Source organism: Phyllobates terribilis, unplaced genomic scaffold (assembly GCF_046119375.1).
Source record: "Phyllobates terribilis strain yellow unplaced genomic scaffold, ASM4611937v1 Scaffold_11__3_contigs__length_659146591, whole genome shotgun sequence".
Classification (NCBI taxonomy): domain Eukaryota; kingdom Metazoa; phylum Chordata; class Amphibia; order Anura; family Dendrobatidae; genus Phyllobates; species Phyllobates terribilis.
This window is the reverse complement of record NW_027362771.1, coordinates 436,365,384-436,385,195: the sequence shown is the minus strand read 5'-3', so window position 1 is coordinate 436,385,195 and position 19,812 is coordinate 436,365,384. Positions and strand designations below refer to the sequence as shown.

Below are 19,812 nucleotides of genomic sequence, written 5' to 3'. Positions count from 1 at the left end.
AGACTGTGTGTGCGGGGAGCAGTGACTTCATGCTCCTTAATAGCCGGCACACAGTGTAGCCGCAGTGCGGCTCCTGCTGCTGCCGGGCGATCGCGTGTGCCCGCTATTAAAGGGCATGAATATTCACCCCATGCCCATGGGCGTGGAGAGGGGGTGAATATTCATGCCCTTTAATAGTGGGCACACGCGATCGCCTGGCAGTAGCAGGAGCTGCTCTGCGGATACACTGTGTGCCGCTATTAAGGAGCATGAATATTCAGTGCTCCCCATGCCTATGGGCATGGGGAGCAGTGAATATTCATTTTCTTTAGCAGCGGGGACAGTGTAGGCTGTAGCAGGCGGCTGCTGCCTCCTGTGCTCTACACCTCCGCCGCAACTGCTCCCCCCACACCCCACATAGTATATACACACGTGGTCAAAATTGTTGTTACCCCTCGTTTAATGAAAGAAAAACCCACAATGGTCACAGAAATAGCTTGAATCTTACAAAAGTAATAATAAATTAAAAATCTATGAAAATGAACAAATGAAAGTCAGACATTGCTTTTCAACCCTGCTTCCACAGAATGTTTTAAAAAATGAAACTCATGAAATAAGCCTGGACAGAAATGATGGTACCCCTGAAAATAATGTGACAAAAGGGACATGTTAAATCAAGTTGTGTCCACTGATTAGCATCACAGGTGTCTACAATTTTGTAATCAGTCAGTGGGCCTGCATATAGGGCTACAGATGCTCACTGTGCTGTTTGGTGACATGGTGTGTACCACACTCTACATGGACCAGAGGAAGCAAAGGAAAGAGTTGTCTCAGGAGATTAGAAAGAAAATTATAGACAAGCATGTTAAAGGTAAAGGTTATAAGACCATCTCCAAGCAGCTTGATGTTCTTGTGACTACAGTTGCACATATTATTCATAAATTTAAGATCCATGGGACTGTAGCCAACCTCCCTGGACGTGGCCACAGGAGGAAAATTGATGACAAATCAAAGAGACGGATAATATGAATGGTAACGAAAGAGGAGATTAAAGGTGAACTTCAAGCTCAAGGAACATCAGTGTCAGATCGCACCATCCGTCGTTGTTTGATCCAAAGTGTACTCCATGGGAGAGGACCAAGGAGAACACCATTGTTGAAAAAAGATCATAAAAAAGCCAGATTGGAATTTGCCAAACTACATGTTGACAAGCCACAAAGCTTCTGGGAGAATGTCCTATGGACAGATGAAACAAAAATGGAAGTTTTTGGAACGCACATCAGCTCTATGTTCGCAGATGGAAAAATGAAGCATATCAAGAAAAGAACACTGTCCCTACTGTGAAACATGGAGGAGGTTCTGTTATGTTCTGGGGCTGCTTTGCTGCATCTGGCACAGGGTGTCTTGAATCTGTGCAGGGTACAATGAAATCTCAAGACTATCAAGGGTTTCTAGAGAGAAATGTGTTGCCCAGTGTCAGACAGCTTGGTCTCAGTCGCAGGTCATGGGTCTTGCAACAGGATAATGACCCAAAACACACAGCTAAAAACACCCAAGAATGGCTAAGAGGAAAACATTGGACTATTCTAAAGTGGTTTTCTATGAGCCCTGACCTAAATCCTATGGAGCATCTTTGGAAAGAGCTGAAACATGCCGTCTGGAAAAGGCAACCTTCAAACACGAGACAACTGGAGCAGTTTGCTCATGAGGAGTCGGCCAAAATACCTGTCGAGAGGTGCAGAAGTCTCATTGACAGTTACTGGAATCATTTGATTGCAGTGATTGCCTCAAAAGGTTGTTCAACAAAATATTAAATTAAGAAGAACCATCATTTCTGTCCAGGCCGATTTCATGAGTTTAATTTTTTTAAACATTCTGTGGAAGCAGGGTTGAAAAGCAATGACTGACTTTCATTTGTTCATTTTCATAGATTTTTAATTTGTTATTACTTTTGTCAGATTCAAGTTATTTCTGTGACCATTGTGGGTCTTTCTATCATTAAACGAGGGGTGCCAACAATTTTGACCACGTTCGGACTATAAGATGCACCCCCCATTTTCCTCCAACATTTTGGAGGAAAAAAGTGAGTTTTATAGTCCGAAAAATACGGTAATATTAGCAAATACTGTCTCTCCAGTTAAAAATGTAGTATAGTTCTTCTGATAAGCTATGTCGCTTACCCCATGTGCAGGCATTGCAGTAGTTTAGATATCCATGTTTACGACCACTAACAACTATCTAATAGTGTTGCGCGCAAGTGCTCGCTACTCGAGTTTTCCTAGGGTGCTTGGGTATGCACCGAGTATCGAGGGTGCTCCAGTGACATGTTCGAGTCCCTGCAGCCATATGTTTTGCAGGCTGTTAGGCAGCCACAAAACATGCGGGGATTGCCTGACAAACATGGGCAATCCCCACATGTTTTGTGGCTGTCTTAAAACCGCGAAACATGCGGTCACAGGAACTCGAACGTCTAACCCGGGCGCCCGCAATACTCTATGCATACCCGGGCAACCTAGGAAAACTCAAGTAACAAGCACTTGCTCTCATCACTACTAAGTAACTTTCACTATATGAATGCCCTGTACATGGGGTAAGCCACATAGCAAATCAGGAGAACTATACTACATTTCTAATTGGAGGTATTTGTTAATATTATTATTACACCTACTCCATATTGGGATCGGATCTTGGAGATGTTAATACCCCTTTAAGCTCATGGACCTCAAAGTGAAATCCCTCACAGGGTCCCTAATTATCACAGGTCTTAAATAGTATTAGTCTTCCCACATGGATCAAAGGTACCTTTTGGGCTCCCTAAGCCCCTGGGCACAGGAGCAACTGCAACCCCTGCACCCACTGTAGTTACGCCCCCATGTGGTATACATGGCAATGCATAAAGACTACAGATAGTCTGGTAGTGCATAACTTGAGTGTTATTCTTATTAAGACCATTATCAAACATTTTGGCCCATTTTATACAATGTGGGCCCTGGAGAACAAGCAGATAGATCTTATCATTGTATTACTGAGTAGGACCAGAGAAGACTGCAGCTGTGGTTTTACCCTGCATAGTTCTCGGTGTTGCCATTGAGGGGCGCTCAGTCCTGATTCTGGGATTCCCTAAACCCCATACAATTGCCTTGTTTGTTGTTCCTTATAACTTGCCCTGTCTGTACCGGCTGCTTGCTTGGTACTTCTTTAGTGTATCAGCCAGTAGGCAAAGGTTTTCTCTTCTTATCCGTATTATTACTCATATACAGAACCCGATATAAGCAATGCTCGCTCTAAAAATACTCTAAAGTGTATGATTGTTTTCTGTAATGTGGCTGAGTACATATTTGTTTTGTGTGACAGTGTCGATGGTAGTGAACCTGGAGAACCTTTGTGCTATGGACAGAATTTTGCCTTGAGGACAGCAGAAGAATTCATGGGCAATGTAAGTGATTCTAGTGATTATCTGATGTCGTCTCATACCTGCTGGATCAATATTAATGTAATAAATCATCACAATACATTGTATGATTGTAGAAGTACAAATTTAAATCTGTCACCAGATTTCACACATACAAGTGGTATACGTTATTAAATAGATCATTTAGACCTAATGAAGCTGTTGTGCTTACTTTGAAAATTTTAAGTCCGGATGGCTGTATAATCCTTTGTGAACATTTTCCCCACCAAATGTTAGAATAAGTATTGTTATTTGAATATCAGGATCACAAAGCCAATTTTATACAGATTTTCAAAGTAAGCATTTCAGCCTCATCAGGTCTTAGATCTTTTTAATAATATCTGCAGTTTGTGTTGTGAAATCTGTTGACCAATCCGCCTTAAGTCATAAAGGGACAAGCTATAGCCAATAATGCATCTGCCATGGGCTGTCTTTCCTGCAGATCTTTCTAGCAGTATGGATCTCTGAATATTCATGTCCATCTAAGATCCCACCTCTATCCTGCCATTATACATGGTGAGGGAGGTTGTTCTGGTAACATTCAGCTAATTAAAATAATGTATATTAAACATTAGCAGAGCATCACAATGAATAATATTTGTGACAAGATAATAGTAATCAGCCATGTTTCTTTTTTGCCAGTTATATCTGACAAGTGACCGTAAATCTTTTCTGAAGAGCAGTAAGAAGTCTCATTTGCAAGACGTCAGTCTAACGGAGCAGCGCTCATATGAGACCTGCTGGCAGGTTGTGTACTTGGAGCCGCAGCTCCGGCTAGAACATGAAGGACTGCCTGCTCCGGTATGTCTGCAATTCTTCATTTATATGTGTTCCCACACTATGTCTGGATCTACCAAACCATTGGCATGTGGCCACATTAGTACCCAACACTATCGCTGTGCTACATGAGACCCTTGTTCTTTAGTTCCAGGATAAGCTGTATCTCACTGTGATACTTAAAAATCACCAGAAGAGGGCGCACTATAGTCATGCAGATATCTAACACATTCCAGATTAATATAATTAATATTATAATAGTTTTTATTATCAGCAGACATATTTTAGCAGTTACAGTGCCTACAAGTAGTATTCAACCCCCTGCAGATTTAGCTGGTTTGATAAGATGCAAATAAGTTAGAGCCTTCAAACTGCAAACGAGAGTAGGTTTTATGAACAGAAGCATAAATCTTACAAACCAAAAAGTTATGTTGCTCAGTTGAATTTTATTAAATTTTAAACATAAAAGTGTGGGTCAATTATTATACAACCCCTATGTTTAATATTTTGTGGAATAACCCTTGTTTGCAATTACAGCTAATAATCGTCTTTTATAAGACCTGATCAGGCCGGCACAGGTCTGTGGAGTTATCTTGGCCCACTCCTCCATGCAGATCTTCTCCAAGTTATCTAGGTTCTTTGGGTGTCTCATGTGGACTATATTCTTGAGCTCCTTCCACAAGTTTTCAATTGGGTTAAGGTCAGGAGACTGACTAGGCCACTCCAACACCTTGACTTTTTCCCTCTTGAACCAGGCCTTGGTTTTCTTGGCTGTGTGCTTTGGGTCGTTGTCTTGTTGGAAGATGAAATTACGACCCATCTTAAGATCCTTGATGGAGGAGCGGAGGTTCTTGGCCAAAATCTCCAGGTAGGCCGTGCTATCCATCTTCCCATGGATGCGAACCAGATGGCCAGGCCCCTTGGCTGAGAAACAGCCCCACAGCATGATGCTGCCACCACCATGCTTGACTGTAGGGATGGTATTCTTGGGGTCGTATGCAGTGCCATCCAGTCTCCAAACGTCACGTGTGTGGTTGGCACCAAAGTTCTCGATCTTGGTCTCATCAGACCATAGAACCTTGAACCAGTCTGTCTCAGAGTCCTCCAAGTGATCATGAGCAAACTGTAGACGAGCCTTGACATGACGCTTTGAAAGTAAAGGTACCATACAGGCTCGTCTGGAACGGAGACCATTGCGGTGGAGTACGTTACTTATGGTATTGACTGAAACCAATGTCCCCACTGCCATGAGATCTTCCCGGAGCTCCTTCCTTGTTGTCCTTGGGTTAGCCCTAACTCTTCGGACAAGCCTAGCCTCGGCACGGGAGGACACTTTCAAAGGCTGTCCAGGCCGTGGAAGGCTAACAGTAGTTCCATAAGCCTTCCACTTATGGATGATGCTCCCAACAGTGGAGACAGGTAGGCCCAACTCCTTGGAAAGGGTTTTGTACCCCTTGCCAGCCTTGTGACCCTCCACGATCTTGTCTCTGATGGCCTTGGAATGCTCCTTTGTCTTTCCCATGTTGACCATGTCTGAGTGCTGTTCACAAGTTTGGGGAGGGTCTTAAATAGTCAGAAAAGGCTGGCAAAAGAGATCTTTAATCCACACATGTGAAGCTCATTATTCTTGGTGCCTGAACTACTTCTTAATACTTTAGGGGGACCAAACAGAATTCTTGTGGTTTGAGGGGTTGAATAATAAATGACACTCTGAATTAACATTTAACGTTTTTAAAAAAAAAAAAAAAAATTTGCTGCAGTGCATTTCCCACTTCCAGGCTGATCTACAGTACAAATGTCACAATGCCAAGTTAATTCCGCATGTGTCAACCAGCTAAATCTGCAGGGGGTTGAATACTACTTGTAGGCACTGTATATTATAGTTTTATTTTGGATTCATAGGGTAAATTTGCATTCGGCAAATTTTCCACACAGATTTCTGCATCTGCAATAACTGAATGAGGCTTGCAGAAATCTATATGTCTTTTGCAGAAACCACCCCGTTCAGATGGGTGAGATGGATTTTCAGTTGCAGAGAATTTAACATCGCACTTAATGTCCCCATAAAGATTTGATAAAATTACTTTAACCTATCGATTTCTGCAGGATCAGTCAACCATCTGGGGTGTATGGGGACTTCTCAACTGTCCTCCGACAGATTATTTCGGGTAACATATGGATTTAGTGGTTGGACTTCAATCTCCCGATCCTTTTGTTCAGTGTGCGGATAAGTCGCTGGTCTCTTATAGAGAACACATGAGCCTCTTCCGAGTTAGTAGAGATACCTGTCAGCCGATGAAGCGTTTATCCAACAGCTATCTAATGTCTATGGGCAGCTTTAAAGTGTTACTATTCCTTTTTTTATAATTTTCTTTAATGAAATGTCTGGGAGCACATAAAGTGACAATAGTGTAAGCTTTGTTTTCATTCACTGAAACTACACAAAAGTTATGTCAAAATAATCTGCAGTGAATACTACTAGAAATAATACCATGATATTACTTTGAAAATTTTTATAAAAATAATAATAATAATAATAAAGGAATAAAGCCATGACACAACCCCAGTGATTGCGGAAGTGAGTATTCTATAGCTTAGGTGTTTTCTGGTCGCAGGCAGGGTCCTGGAGAGGGGGCATATAGAGTATATATTTAATCCATTCTCTTTACCACCATTTTCTGATTGTATGAATTGTATTTAAAAGAGGTTTTTTTAGTCTCCTGTCTGCAGACAGTTATAAATGTCTGATCACTGGGGACCCCACTGCTGATATCCCAAATGATCACTAGAATGGGGGTCCATAGCCGCTTGTTCCTCCTTAATGGATGACCGCAGTGAAGAGAAGTTTAGGAGCGGCTGGACATCTGCAGTGCTGTTGATTCTGACGTCTTTGGGACTGATGGAGATAGCTTAGTACATCTGTAATAGAACAGCACCTTTCCAATAAATTAGTTCACCACAAATCCAAAATATGGTTCAACGTAAATAGCAACTTAAAACTGCAGTCCACATAGGTCCAGAGAACTGGGCTACAGGGTGCTGAGTGCAATATCTAAGCACTTCTGGAATCAGAACAACTTTACCAGGAGCGTCATGAATCGGGTTTTCATGGCTGAATAGCCTTAGATCCCCAAGTCACTAATGACCTTATGGAAGAATAGACTCATTCCTGGAGCCTTCGTCACCAGTTATGACCTGAAGATTGGTGTTGCACACATGTTCCCTGTATGTAGGAATCACTAAGAACAGCTCTCATGGCTGAGTTTTAATACAACAGCATTACAAAATGAAAGCACTATGGCAGACTCCTCATAGGCCTAGTCCATAGATTAGTGGGTATGAAAAATAGCCTTAAAATATTTTTGAATGAATGAATTAATGTTAGCATTAATTGTTGGATTTTGCGTGGGTTTCGTAGGTCAGAATGCTGGGTGGCCTGTTTTTTTTTTTTTGGTATTGTGTTTGTACAGAACATGTGTAGTTTTATATAGTGATCATTAAATAGAACTCTTTTTCCTGTTTTAGGCAAACAAGAAAGTCTTAATAGTTCACAGTAAAACCAATCAGTGCCTGGCCGTCCTCAGGAAGTACATACTATGGTAAGCCACACAGACCATGGTAGTAATTTGGCCTGAATTTATTATTTCCTTGTTTTCTCCACTTTCATATCATAGAAACACCTGTAACTTATGCAGTGTATTGGTTTACTGTAGATGTCTCCATATTTTTTTTTTGAAGGCTATAACTTACAATTTCTGAGTATTGAACATGTCTAATGATGCTTTCTGGTGCTATTTGTAGTATATGAATAATAAATGATAATAGAGTATCTTATATCACCATACTATTTGTACTAGTTATCATTATTTCTTTATCAAACTTATGGTTTTAGTGTGTGTGCTAATTTTGTATCTCTGTGTAGTTTGTCCACTGTAAAGGCCTAAAAGGGAACTTTTCACTCAAATCGTGCTGCCCAAACCATGAGTAGCATGAATCATGGCCTGTCTTTACAATTTCAGCCAGGTATCTTCTCTGAAATGCTGCGACGTTCCAGAGAAAGCATTATTTGAAGAGCGGGCTGGATACTATAGGAAGAAATCTGACTAGTCCAATACTGTCCCCATTCAGCTTTTCCCTGTACCTCTCTATTTGGTTGACAAGGTTTTCCCCAGATACACACGTGGAAGAGACCCGTCAGTCACTGAGAGCATGGTGGGAAGAAGCCGACTGGGGATAGTCCTGGATAGTAAGGTCTCTTCCTATAGTCCCCTGATGGATTCTAATTTCCCATAGTTTGGGTAGCATGTATTGAGTGACAAGTTCCCTTTATAGACTATGGACACCTTTAAGATGGAAAACATGATTTTGACATTTTTAGTTTGTCTGCAATCTTTATGCCTTTATTCTATCTTAGACTCCCTGGTAAGCAATTTGTAGCTTCATCTAAGTTTCAGAAGTTTCTCTTGTGGGAGTCTCTCCTGTAATATAGGCTGGATGTGAGGTCTGTGTGTATCCAAGGTGCTGCTTTCTTTTTCTCTTGCTGTATTACATATTGTACTAGACTTACTTTCCGGTTTGCAAACAGCTCCAAAACTCTACTTTCCTCTCTATGTGCTATAGCCTATTTTCTGTGCTCTCCCAGGATACTCTCCACACTCTTACCTCTGTGCACTGCAAATCTGTGTACAACCCCCTCCAGACTGCTATCTCTAACACTGGGAGAAGGGAGGGAAGAGCAGAAGGAGCTCTATGATTTCTATTAGTTTTGGTAAAGTTCTGGAGACTGTAGACTATTTAATACATTGCTTAAATTTGTATTTAGGAAACAAATGAACAATAAAAACATTCATTGTGAAGGTACAGTACAGACCAAAAGTTTGGACACACCTTCTCATTTAAATATTTTTCTATATTTTCATGACTATGAAAATTGTACATTCACACTGAAGGCATCAAAACTATGAATTAACACATGTGGAATTATATACTTAACAAAAAAGTGTGAAACAACTGAAAATATGTCTTATATTCTAGGTTCTTCAAAGTAGCCACCTTTTGCTTTGATGACTGCTTTGCACACTCTTGGCATTCTCTTGATGAGCTTCAAGATGTAGTCACTGGAAATGGTTTTCACTTCACAGGTGTGCTCTGTTAGGTTTAATAAGTGGGATTTCTTGCCTTATAAATGGGGTTGGAACCATCAGTTGTGTTGTGCAGAAGTCTGGTGGATACACAGCTGATAGTCCTACTGAATAGACTGTTAGAATTTGTATTATGGCAAGAAAAAAGCAGCTAAGTAAAGAAAAATGAGTGGCCATCATTACTTTAAGAAATGAAGGTCCGAAAAATTGGGAAAACTTTGAAAGTGTCCCCAAGTGCAATTGCAAAAACCATCAAGCGCTACAAAGAAACTGGCTCACATGAGGACCGCCCCAGGAAAGGAAGACCAAGAGTCACCTCTGCTTCTGAGGATAAGTTTATCCGAGTCATCAGTCTCAGAAATCGCAGGTTAACAGCAGCTCAGATTAGCGACCAGGTCAATGCCACACAGAGTTCTAGCAGCAGACACATCTCTTCAACAACTGTTAAGAGGAGACTTTGTGCAGCAGGCCTTCATGGTAAAATAGCTCCTAGGAAACCACTGCTAAGGACAGGCAACAAGCAGAAGAGACTTGTTTGGGCTAAAGAACACAAGGAATGGACATTAGACCAGTGAAAATCTGTGCTTTGGTCTGATGAGTCCAAATTTGAGATCTTTGGTTCCAACCACTGTGTCTTTGTATGACGCAGAAAAGGTGAACGGATGGACTCTACATGCCTGGTACCCACCGTGAAGCATGGAGGAGGAGGTGTGATGGTGTGGGGGTGCTTTGCTGGTGACACTGTTTGGGATTTATTCAAAATTGAAGGCATACTGAACCAGCATGGCTACCACAGCATCTTGCAGCGCCTTGCTATTCCATCCAGTTTGCGTTTAGTTGGACCATCATTTATTTTTCAATAGGACAATGACCCCAAACACACCTCCAGGCTGTGTAAGGGCTATTTGACCAAGAAGGAGAGTGATGGGGTGCTACTTCAGATGACCTGGCCTCCACAGTCACCAGATCTGAACCCAATCGAGATGGTTTGGGGTGAGCTGGACCGCAGAGTGAAGGCAAAAGGGCCAATAAGTGCTAAGCATCTCTGGGAACTCCTTCAAGACTGTTGGAAGACCATTTCCGGTGACTACCTCTTGAAGCTCATCAAGAGAATGCCAAGAGTGTGCAAGGCAGTCATCAAAGCAAAAGGTGGCTACTTTGAAGAACCTAGAATCTAAGACATATTTTCAGTTGTTTCACACTTTTTTGTTAAGTATATAATTCCACATGTGTTAATTCATAGTTTTGATGCCTTCAATGTGAATGTACAATTTTCATAGTCATGAAAATACAGAAAAATCTTTAAATGAGAAGGTGTGTCCAAACTTTTGGTCTGTACTGTATAAGTTACCTTTAATGGATCAGGTTTCCGACATGCAGGATTGGGCTTGGCCACAGGAAAGTCACATTTAACCACTAGTATTCTGTGTTCGAGACTCTTTATAACAACTGAAAGCTTAAATACTATAGATTTTAGAGTCTGGGAAGGTTACGTAAAACACATGTATGGTAAGTGTAACACTAGTCTACTTTTTAGCTCTTTAAAGCAGTACACATAATATGTCTCTTGATATCTTTTTCAGGACACTGTTTGGTAAGGAATGTGAAATCACTGCACACACTCACCTAAATGGACACAGAGTTGAAGAGAATGAAAATCATTGGATTATTGTTACTGGGAACCCAAGTGATGACACAAACACAATGTTTGACAGACCTAAACCACCAAGCGAAGGTGTAAATGAAAGCAAGCATGGCTGTTAAGCTCCAGAACTACCATATTCTTCAGTGGCATATAGTTGGTTAACTAGGTTCAAGTCTATTTACAATAAAAAAAATAAAAAATTATAAAAGTTAATGAATCTTTGTTATTGACCCACCCAATCACTGCAAAACAACTTCAACTTGCAAACTATACCATGAAATGTCCAACCATCCGCCAAGCAAATGAAAGACACATTCAGGGTGTTTTGGCCCATAGTAACCTCGAATGAAAAGTATTAACATTGTTCATTTCATATTGAATATGAAAAACAGAATTCTACTGAAAATATATTGAATGCTATAGAAAGGCGTTGTCTTGATAAAAGGGTGAGGCCTCAGAGTTTGCCGCACATGGCTGAGACTCTGACCACAGGCATCCGTCTGTATGGTCTCACCCAAAAACATGTTTAAAATGCCAGTGGAAATGTGTGTTAGCTGCTAGAAAGCAAGATGGAAGGAAGACTTATTCTTACTAGAGCAAGTAGATATTACGGAGCCCATACACATTAGATGGCTGTTGTTGATTATTGTTCCCCCGAGCGTTCCTATGCCCTCTATGACAGAGCCGCTTCCAGACTCCTCTGCATGACATATCTCCAGGGAGAACAAACGGATCTGCCACTGGAAATCCATCAGGCCGGTGGTCCCCATACACATTAGACTATCAGACTATCCCCTCAATATCACTGGACTCTGCTGACTTTAGTCTACTGTGTACGGGGATCTTTAGTTTTATCCAAAGCCAATCATTTTGTCTGTTCTTTATCTTCTTAGTGGTAATTTATGCAGACCACAACCTAGCCAAATCATTTTCCCCATAAGCAGAATTCAAAACATTTTTTAGCCGGGAATAGGAGACAACATCTCTTATACTCTTAGTAAAAGAGACAACTTAGCAGTGAGTACTTTGAGAAAAACAAAATCCTAGTGCCTTGTAGTATCTGCTGAGTTTTGGGGTGCCAGTTAATACTAATTAACAAGAGTGTCTGGATCTTTAACCCCTTAACGACTTTGGACGTACACTACCATTCAAAAGTTTGGGGTCACCCAGACAATTTTGTGTTTTCCATGAAAACTCATACTTTTATTTATCAAATGAGTTGCAAAATTAATAGAAAATATCGTCCAGACATTGACAAGGTTAGAAATAATGATTTTTATTTGAAAGAATAATTTTCTCCTTCAAACTTTGCTTTCGTCATAGAATGCTCCCTTTGCAGCAATTACAGCATTGCAGACCTTTGGCATTCTAGCTGTTAATTTGCTGAGGTAATCTTGAGAAATTTCATCCCATGCTTCCTGAAGCTCCTCCCACAAGTTGGATTGGCTTGATGGGCACTTTTTGCGTACCCCACGGTCAAGCTGCTCCCACAACAGCTCAATGGGGTTGAGATCTGGTGACTGCGCTTGCCACTCCATTACAGATAGAATACCAGCTGCCTGCTTCTTCCCTAAATAGTTCATGCATAATTTGGAGGTGTGCTTTGGGTCATTGTCCTGTTGTAGGATGAAATTGGCTCCAATCAAGCGCTGTCCACAGGGTATGGCATGGCGTTGCAAAATGGAGTGATAGCCTTCCTTATTCAAAATCCCATTTACCTTGTACAAATTTCCCACTTTACCAGCACCAAAGCAACCCCAGACCATCACATTACCTCCACCATGCTTGAAAGATGGTGTCAGGCACTCTTCCAGCATCTTTTCAGTTGTTCTGCGTCTCACAAATGTTCTTCTGTGTGATCCAAACACCTCAAACTTTGATTCGTCTGTCCATAAAACTTTTTTTCCAATCTTCCTCTGTTCAATGTCTGTGTTCTTTTGCCCATATTAATCTTTTCCTCTTATTAGCCAGTCTCAGATATGGCTTTTTCTTTGCCACTTTGCCCTGAAGGCCAGCATCCCGGAGTCGCCTCTTCACTGTAGACGTTGACACTGGCATTTTGCGTGTACTATTTAATGAAGCTGCCAGGTGAGGAGCTGTGAGGCCTCGATTTCTCAAACTAGAGACTCTAATGTACTTGTCTTGTTGCTCAGTTGTGCATCGGGGCCTCCCACTTCTCTTTCTCCTCTGGTTAGAGCCTGTTTGTGCTCTCCTCTGAAGGGACTAGTACACACCGTTGTAGGAAATCCTCAGTTTCTTGGCAACTTCTCGCATGGAATAGCCTTCATTTCTAAGAACAAGAATAGACAGTCGAGTTTCACATGAAAGTTCTCTTTTTCTGGCCATTTTGAGAGTTTCATAAAACAAACAAATGTAATGCTCCAGATTCTCAACTAGCTCAAAGGAAGGTCAATTTTATAGCTTCTCAAATCAGCCAAACCGTTTTCAGCTGGGCTAACATACTTGTGCAAGGGTTTTCTAGGGTTTTCTAAACATCCATTAACCTTCTTACACAGCAAACACAATGTACCATTAAAACACTGGAGTGGTACTTGTTGGAAATGGGCCTCTATACACCTACAGTTATATGAAAAAGTTTGGGCACCCCTATTAATCTTAAGCTTAATGTTTTATAAAAATTGGTGTTTTTGCAACAGCTATTTCAGTTTGATATATGTAATAACTGTTGGATACAGTAATGTTTCTGCCTTGAAATGAGGTTTATTGTACTAACAGAAAATGTGCAATCTGCATTCAAACAAAATTTGACAGGTGCATAAGTATGGGCACCCTTATCATTTTCTTGTTTTAAATACTCCTACCTACTTTTTACTGACTTACTAAAGCCCTTTTTTTGGTTTGGTAACTTCATTGAGCATGGAACTTCATATCCAGGTGTATGCAATCATGAGAAAAGCTACTTAAAGTGGCCACTTGCAAGTTGTTCTCCTGTTTGAATCTCCTCTGAAGAGTGGCATCATGGGCTCCTCAAAACAACTGTCAAATGATCTGAAAACAAAGATTATTCAACATAGTTGTTCAGGGGAAGGATACAAAAAGCTGTCTCAGAGATTTAACCTGTCAGCTTCCACTGTGAGGAACATAGTAAGGAAATGGAAGAACACAGGGACAGTTCTTGTTAAGGCCAGAAGTGGCAGGCCAAGAAAAACATCAGAAAGGCAGAGAAGAAGAATGGTGAGATCAGTCAAGGACATTCCTCAGACCACCTCCGGAGAGCTGCAGCATCAACTTGCTGCAGATGGTGTCACTGTGCATCGGTCAACTATACAACGCACTTTGCACAAGGAGAAGCTGTATGGGAGAGTGATGCGAAAGAAGCCGTTTCTGCAAGCACGCCACAAACAGAGTCGGCTGAGGTATGCAAAAGCACATTTGGAGAAGCCAATTTCTTTTTGGAAGAAAGTCCTGTGGACTGATGAAACCAAGATTGAGTTGTTTGGTCATACAAAAAGGCGTTATGCATGGCGGCAAAAAAACACAGCATTCCAAGAAAAACACTTGCTACCCACAGTAAAATTTGGTGGAGGTTCCATCATGCTTTGGGGCTGTGTGGCCAATGCCGGCACCGGGAATCTTGTTAAAGTTGAGGGACGCATGGATTCCACTCAGTATCAGCAGATTCTTGACAATAATGTTCAAGAATCAGTGACAATGTTGAAGTTACGCAGGGGATGGATCTTTCAGCAAGACAATGATCCAAAACACCGCTCCAAACCTACTCAGGCATTCATGCAGAGGAACAATTACAATGTTCTGGAAAGGCCATTCCAGTCCCCAGACCTGAATATCATTGAACATCTGTGGGATCATTTGAAGAGGGCTGTCCATGCTCGGCGACCATCAAACTTAACTGAACTGGAATTGTTTTGTAAAGAGGAATGGTCAAAAATACCTTCATCCAGGATCCAGGAAATCATTAAAAGCTACAGGAAGCGACTAGAGGCTGTTATTTTTGCAAAAGGAGGATCTGCTAAATATTAATGTCACTTTTCTGGTGAGGTGCCCATACTTATGCACCTGTCAAATTTTGTTTGAATGCAGATTGCACATTTTCTGTTAGTACAATAAACCTCATTTCAAGGCAGAAACATTACTGTGTCCAACAGTTATTACATATATCAAACTGAAATAGCTGTTGCAAAAACACCAATTTTTATAAAACATTAAGCTTAAGATTAATAGGGGTGCCCAAACTTTTTCATATAACTGTATGTAGATATTGCAATAAAAACAAGACGTTTGCAGCTAGAAGAGTCATTTACCACATTAACAATGTATAGAGTGTATGTCTGATTAATTTAATGTTAGCTTCATTGAAAAAAATGTGCTTTTCTTTCAAAAATAATGAAATTTCTAAATGACCCCAAACTTTTGAACGGTAGTGTATACTGTATGTAAGTCCAAAGTCGTCTCCCTCCCTTTGATGCGTATCGCCGCATTCAGAATCGCCCAATCTATCAATATATAAAAAGGATTAATCCAATTGGTAGACAGCGTAACGAGAAAAAATCTAAACGCCAGAATTAAGTTATTTTGGTCGCCGCAACATTGCAATAAAATGCAATAACAGGCGATCAAAATATCCTATCTATCCCAAAATGGTATCAATAAAAACAGCAGCTCGGCGATCAAAAAATAAGCCCTCACCCAGCCCCAGATCTCGAAAAATGGAGACGCTACAGGTCTCGGAAAATTGCAGCATTTTTTTTTTTTTACAAACTTTGGATTCTTTTTTCACCACTTACCGTAAATAAAAAAAAACAATACATGTTTGATGTCTACAAACTCATAATGACCTGGAGAATCGTAAGCGGGTCAGTTTTAGCATTTAGTGAACGTGGTAAAAAAAAAAATAAACAATTGTGGAGTTGTTGATGTCAGTAAAAACGTCAACTCAGCACACAAAAAATAAGCCCTCACACTGCCCCAAATCCTGAACAATGATTTCCAGAAAATGGCGACAAAAGAAAAAGTAATTTCATACAAATTTCTGAATTTTTTTTCACTGCTTAAATAAAAACAACTATACATTTTTGGTATCAGCGAACTCGTATTGACGTTGAGAATCATGTTGCCAGGTCAGTTTTAGCATTTAGTGAACATGGTAATTAAAAAAAATAAAAAAAACATTGTGGAATTTCACTTTTTTTGCAATTTCACCCCACTTGGAATTTTTTTCCCGTTTTCCAGTACATGACATGGTAAAACCAATGGTGTCATTCAAAAGTACAACTCGTCCCGCAAAAAACAAGCCCTAACATGGCCTTGTTGACAGAAAAATAAAAAAGTTATGGCTCTGATAAGAAGGGGAGCAAAAAACGAAAATGCAAAAACTGAAAAACCCAAGGTGGTGAAGGGGTTAAAAGAAGATTTATTACAAATAGGGTATTTACAATGACATACATAAGGGACAAGGGTACAATGAAAAGGAAAAGGTAATAGGAGAGGGTGGTGGAAGATGGACAGTGGAAAGATACCTAACTAGCTTTGTGTGCTACCTTTATATCAGCCACACAGTCAGACATGGCCATACATTGCCCATCCCTGTAACACCTCCATATAGTAGCATTATCCATTCAGTCACAGTCTTTGAGTTCTCCAGGAACATTCACATGGCCGCTGATGTCGTCACTCTTAAGTCCAGAAAAAATTAGAGGGTATAGGGTCTTCACCGTTCGAAATATAGTTTCATAGTTTTTAAGGTTGAAGGTAGACTTAAAGAAGTTGTCCACTACTATATAACGTGCCCCCCATCAATGTAAACTTTTAGACTTTTAGCAAATACCTTGCACTGTCTATATTGCCTGTGAGCGGCGCTATCGCTGGCTGTTCACAGGCATCACGTGACCCCCGGCTGCAGCCGGCTCTGACATGCGCTCATGTCAAGTTCCGACTGCAGCCGGGCATGACCCAGTGTCGCGCTCCAGAGTGATTGATGGACTGTGGGCGGGGTTTCCCCGCGCGTCACACCCAGCATCCACCATGCACTTTCCCTCTCCAGCATTCATTGGGAAAGTGCGCGGTGGATGCTGGGCTGTGACGTGCAGTGAATCCCCGCCCACAGCCCATCAATCAGCGGGGAGCGCAACACTGAGTCACGCCCGGCTGCAGCCGCAACTTGACATGATATCAGTGGATGCCAGAGCCGGCTGCAGCCGGGGGTCACATGATGCCTATGAGCTGCAAGCGATAACGCCGCTCACAGGCAATATAGACAGTGCAAGATATTTGCTAAAAATCTTATTTCCATCGTTTACATCAATGGGGGGCATGTTCTATGGGCAGCACAGTGGCTCAGTGGTTAGCCCTACAGCCTTGCAACACGGGTTCTGGGTTCAAATCCCACAAAGGACAACATCTTCAAGGAGTTTGTATGTTCTCCCCATGTTTGCGTGGTTTCCTCTAGGCAGGGCTGGCGTCAGCACCTGGGCAAGTGCCGGGGCCCTGAGCAGGCGGGGGGGCCCACTCACCGTCAGGCACCCTGCCGCGCCATGGGACCCGTGAGCGGAGGAGAGCGGTGTCAGCGCCAGCTCCCCCCCGCTTGCTCAGGACCCCGGCAACCGGCACAATAGTTACCTCTGCCCGTGCCTCCACAACAGCTCCGGTCTCTTCCGTGGCTGCTGCACTGTGACGTCTCAGGTCAGAGGGCGCGGTGACGTCTTTACACCGTGCTCTCTCCTGAGCCGTCACAGCGCAGAGCGGGAAGACGCTGGAGCAGCGGTAGCAGGTGAGGAGAAGTGAGGTGAGTATTTGATTTTTTTAATGTATGGAGGCATGGGGCATTATAAGGGAGAGGGGGGTGGGGGTTGTGACATTCTGCATGGGGCATTATAAGAGGGGGGGATTTGATTTTTTTAATGTATGGAGGCATGGGGCATTATAAGGGAGAGGGGGTGGGGGTTGTGACATTCTGCATGGGGCATTATAAGGGAGGGGGGGAGAGGTGACATCCTGCATGGGGCATTATAAGGGGGGGGAGAGAGGTGACATCCTGCATGGGACATTATAAGGGGGGAGAGGTGACATCCTGCATGGGGCATTAAAAGGGGGGGAAGTGACATCCTGCATGGGGCATTATAAGGGAAGGGGGGTGTGACATCCTGAATGGGGCATTATATGGGGGGGAGTGACATCCTGCATGGGACATTATATGGGGGGGAAGTGACATCCTCCATAGGGCATTATATGGGGGGGAGTGACATCCTGCATGGGGCATTATAAGAGAGGTGACATCCTGCATGAGGCATTACATGGGGTGAGAGGTGTCATCCTGCATGGGGCATTATAGGGGGGGAGAGGTGACATCCTGCATGGGGCATTAAAAGGGGGGGGGACATCCTGCATGGGGCATTATATGGGGGGGAGTGACATCAAGCATGGGGCATTATATGGGGGGGAAGTGACATCCTGCATGGGGCATTATATGGGGGGGAAGTGACATCCTGCATGGGGCATTATAAGGGAGGTGACATCCTGCATGATGCATTACATGGGGGGAACAGCCTGCGTGGGGCATTATGTGGGGGGAACAGCCTGCGTGGGGCATTAGGTGGGGGGAACAGCCTGCATGTGGCATTATGTGGGGGGAACAGCCTGCATGGAGCATTATGTGGGGGCACAGCCTACATGGAGCGTTATAAGGGGGCCAGTATTCTGTATGGTGGGTTATAAGGGGGCTAGTATCCTGTATGGAGCGTTATAAGGTGGCTAGTATCTTGTATGGAGCGTTATATGTGGGCCAGTATTCTGTATGGAGCATTATATGGGGGCCAGTATCCTGTATGGAGCGTTATATGGGGGCCAGTATCCTGTATGGAGCGTTATAGGGGGGCCAGTATTCTGTATGGAGCGATTTGCCGGCTTCTGAGCTATTGTGGAATTTACAATAGATATCTGTCATGTAATGTAAGAAGTGAAATCTTTGGCATTGTACTATATATATATTTCTCTGCCGTATCTGTGCATCATGAATTGTGGTATGTGTTAAAGGGGCCCACTGAGACTCTTTCGCCCAGGGCCCACAAAAACCTGGAGCCAGCCCTGCCTCCGGGTTCTCCGATTTCCTCCCACACTCCAAAGACATACTGATAGGGAATGTAGATTGTGAGCCCCAATGGGGACAGGGCCGATAATGTCTGGAAATTGTCTGAATTGTAAAGCGCTGCGGAATATGTTGGTGCTATATAAAGAAAAAGATTATTATTATTATTCTTTAGTAGTGGACAACCTCGACAAGTCCATCGAGTTCATCCAATAGCCTAACATATTGATTCAGAGGATTTATACATTTTCAACTTTATGTAGCGTCTGGGTTTTCTCTTCTATAAAGTATAACATTATGGTCACATAGGGCAGATACGTGACTAAACAGGCTCTGGGGGGATTTATATCTCACATAGACAAACCCTGAGGCCGTGTTGAAATTCTCATTTATCTTCCATTTGACATACACACAAGGAAAAACCCCAAAATACTGTATGGAAGACATGTACTGTAGAGATGTGTGTTTTATGGAATACTGTTGTATGGAATAGTGTAGTCTACTGTGTACACTTGTACACTATAACGGGCTGATGGAGTCATAAGGACATTCTTTTGGCCTCTTCAATAGAGAAATATGGACATGTCCCCAGGATACTTGCTAAGTTCAGATCATTAACGTAAACTGAAGAAGGCTTTATATGGCAACCACAGTCTAGATTTGCATGGATAGTTCTGTATACAGACTTATGCATGCAGTTTTATGTCATACACTAGTAAATATTGGTATTTAAATCATGGTTTTGTATCTCATGTAT

The 19,812-nt window shown here is 42.2% G+C and overlaps 1 protein-coding gene across 1 annotated transcript in view; it reads left to right on the top strand.

Annotated features, from left to right (window-relative positions):
- The window catches only part of CFAP161 (cilia and flagella associated protein 161), a 53,621-nt gene extending 42,462 nt beyond the window's left edge, over positions 1 to 11,159 (top strand). Inside the window, exons 4-7 of the mRNA XM_073650854.1 lie at positions 3,334 to 3,415; positions 4,073 to 4,231; positions 7,733 to 7,806; positions 10,932 to 11,159. Of these exons, the coding sequence (XP_073506955.1) occupies positions 3,334 to 3,415; positions 4,073 to 4,231; positions 7,733 to 7,806; positions 10,932 to 11,112 (496 nt within the window). The 3' untranslated portion in view covers positions 11,113 to 11,159. The remainder of the gene's footprint in view (positions 1 to 3,333; positions 3,416 to 4,072; positions 4,232 to 7,732; positions 7,807 to 10,931) is intronic.
- Positions 11,160 to 19,812: the final 8,653 nt, after the last annotated feature.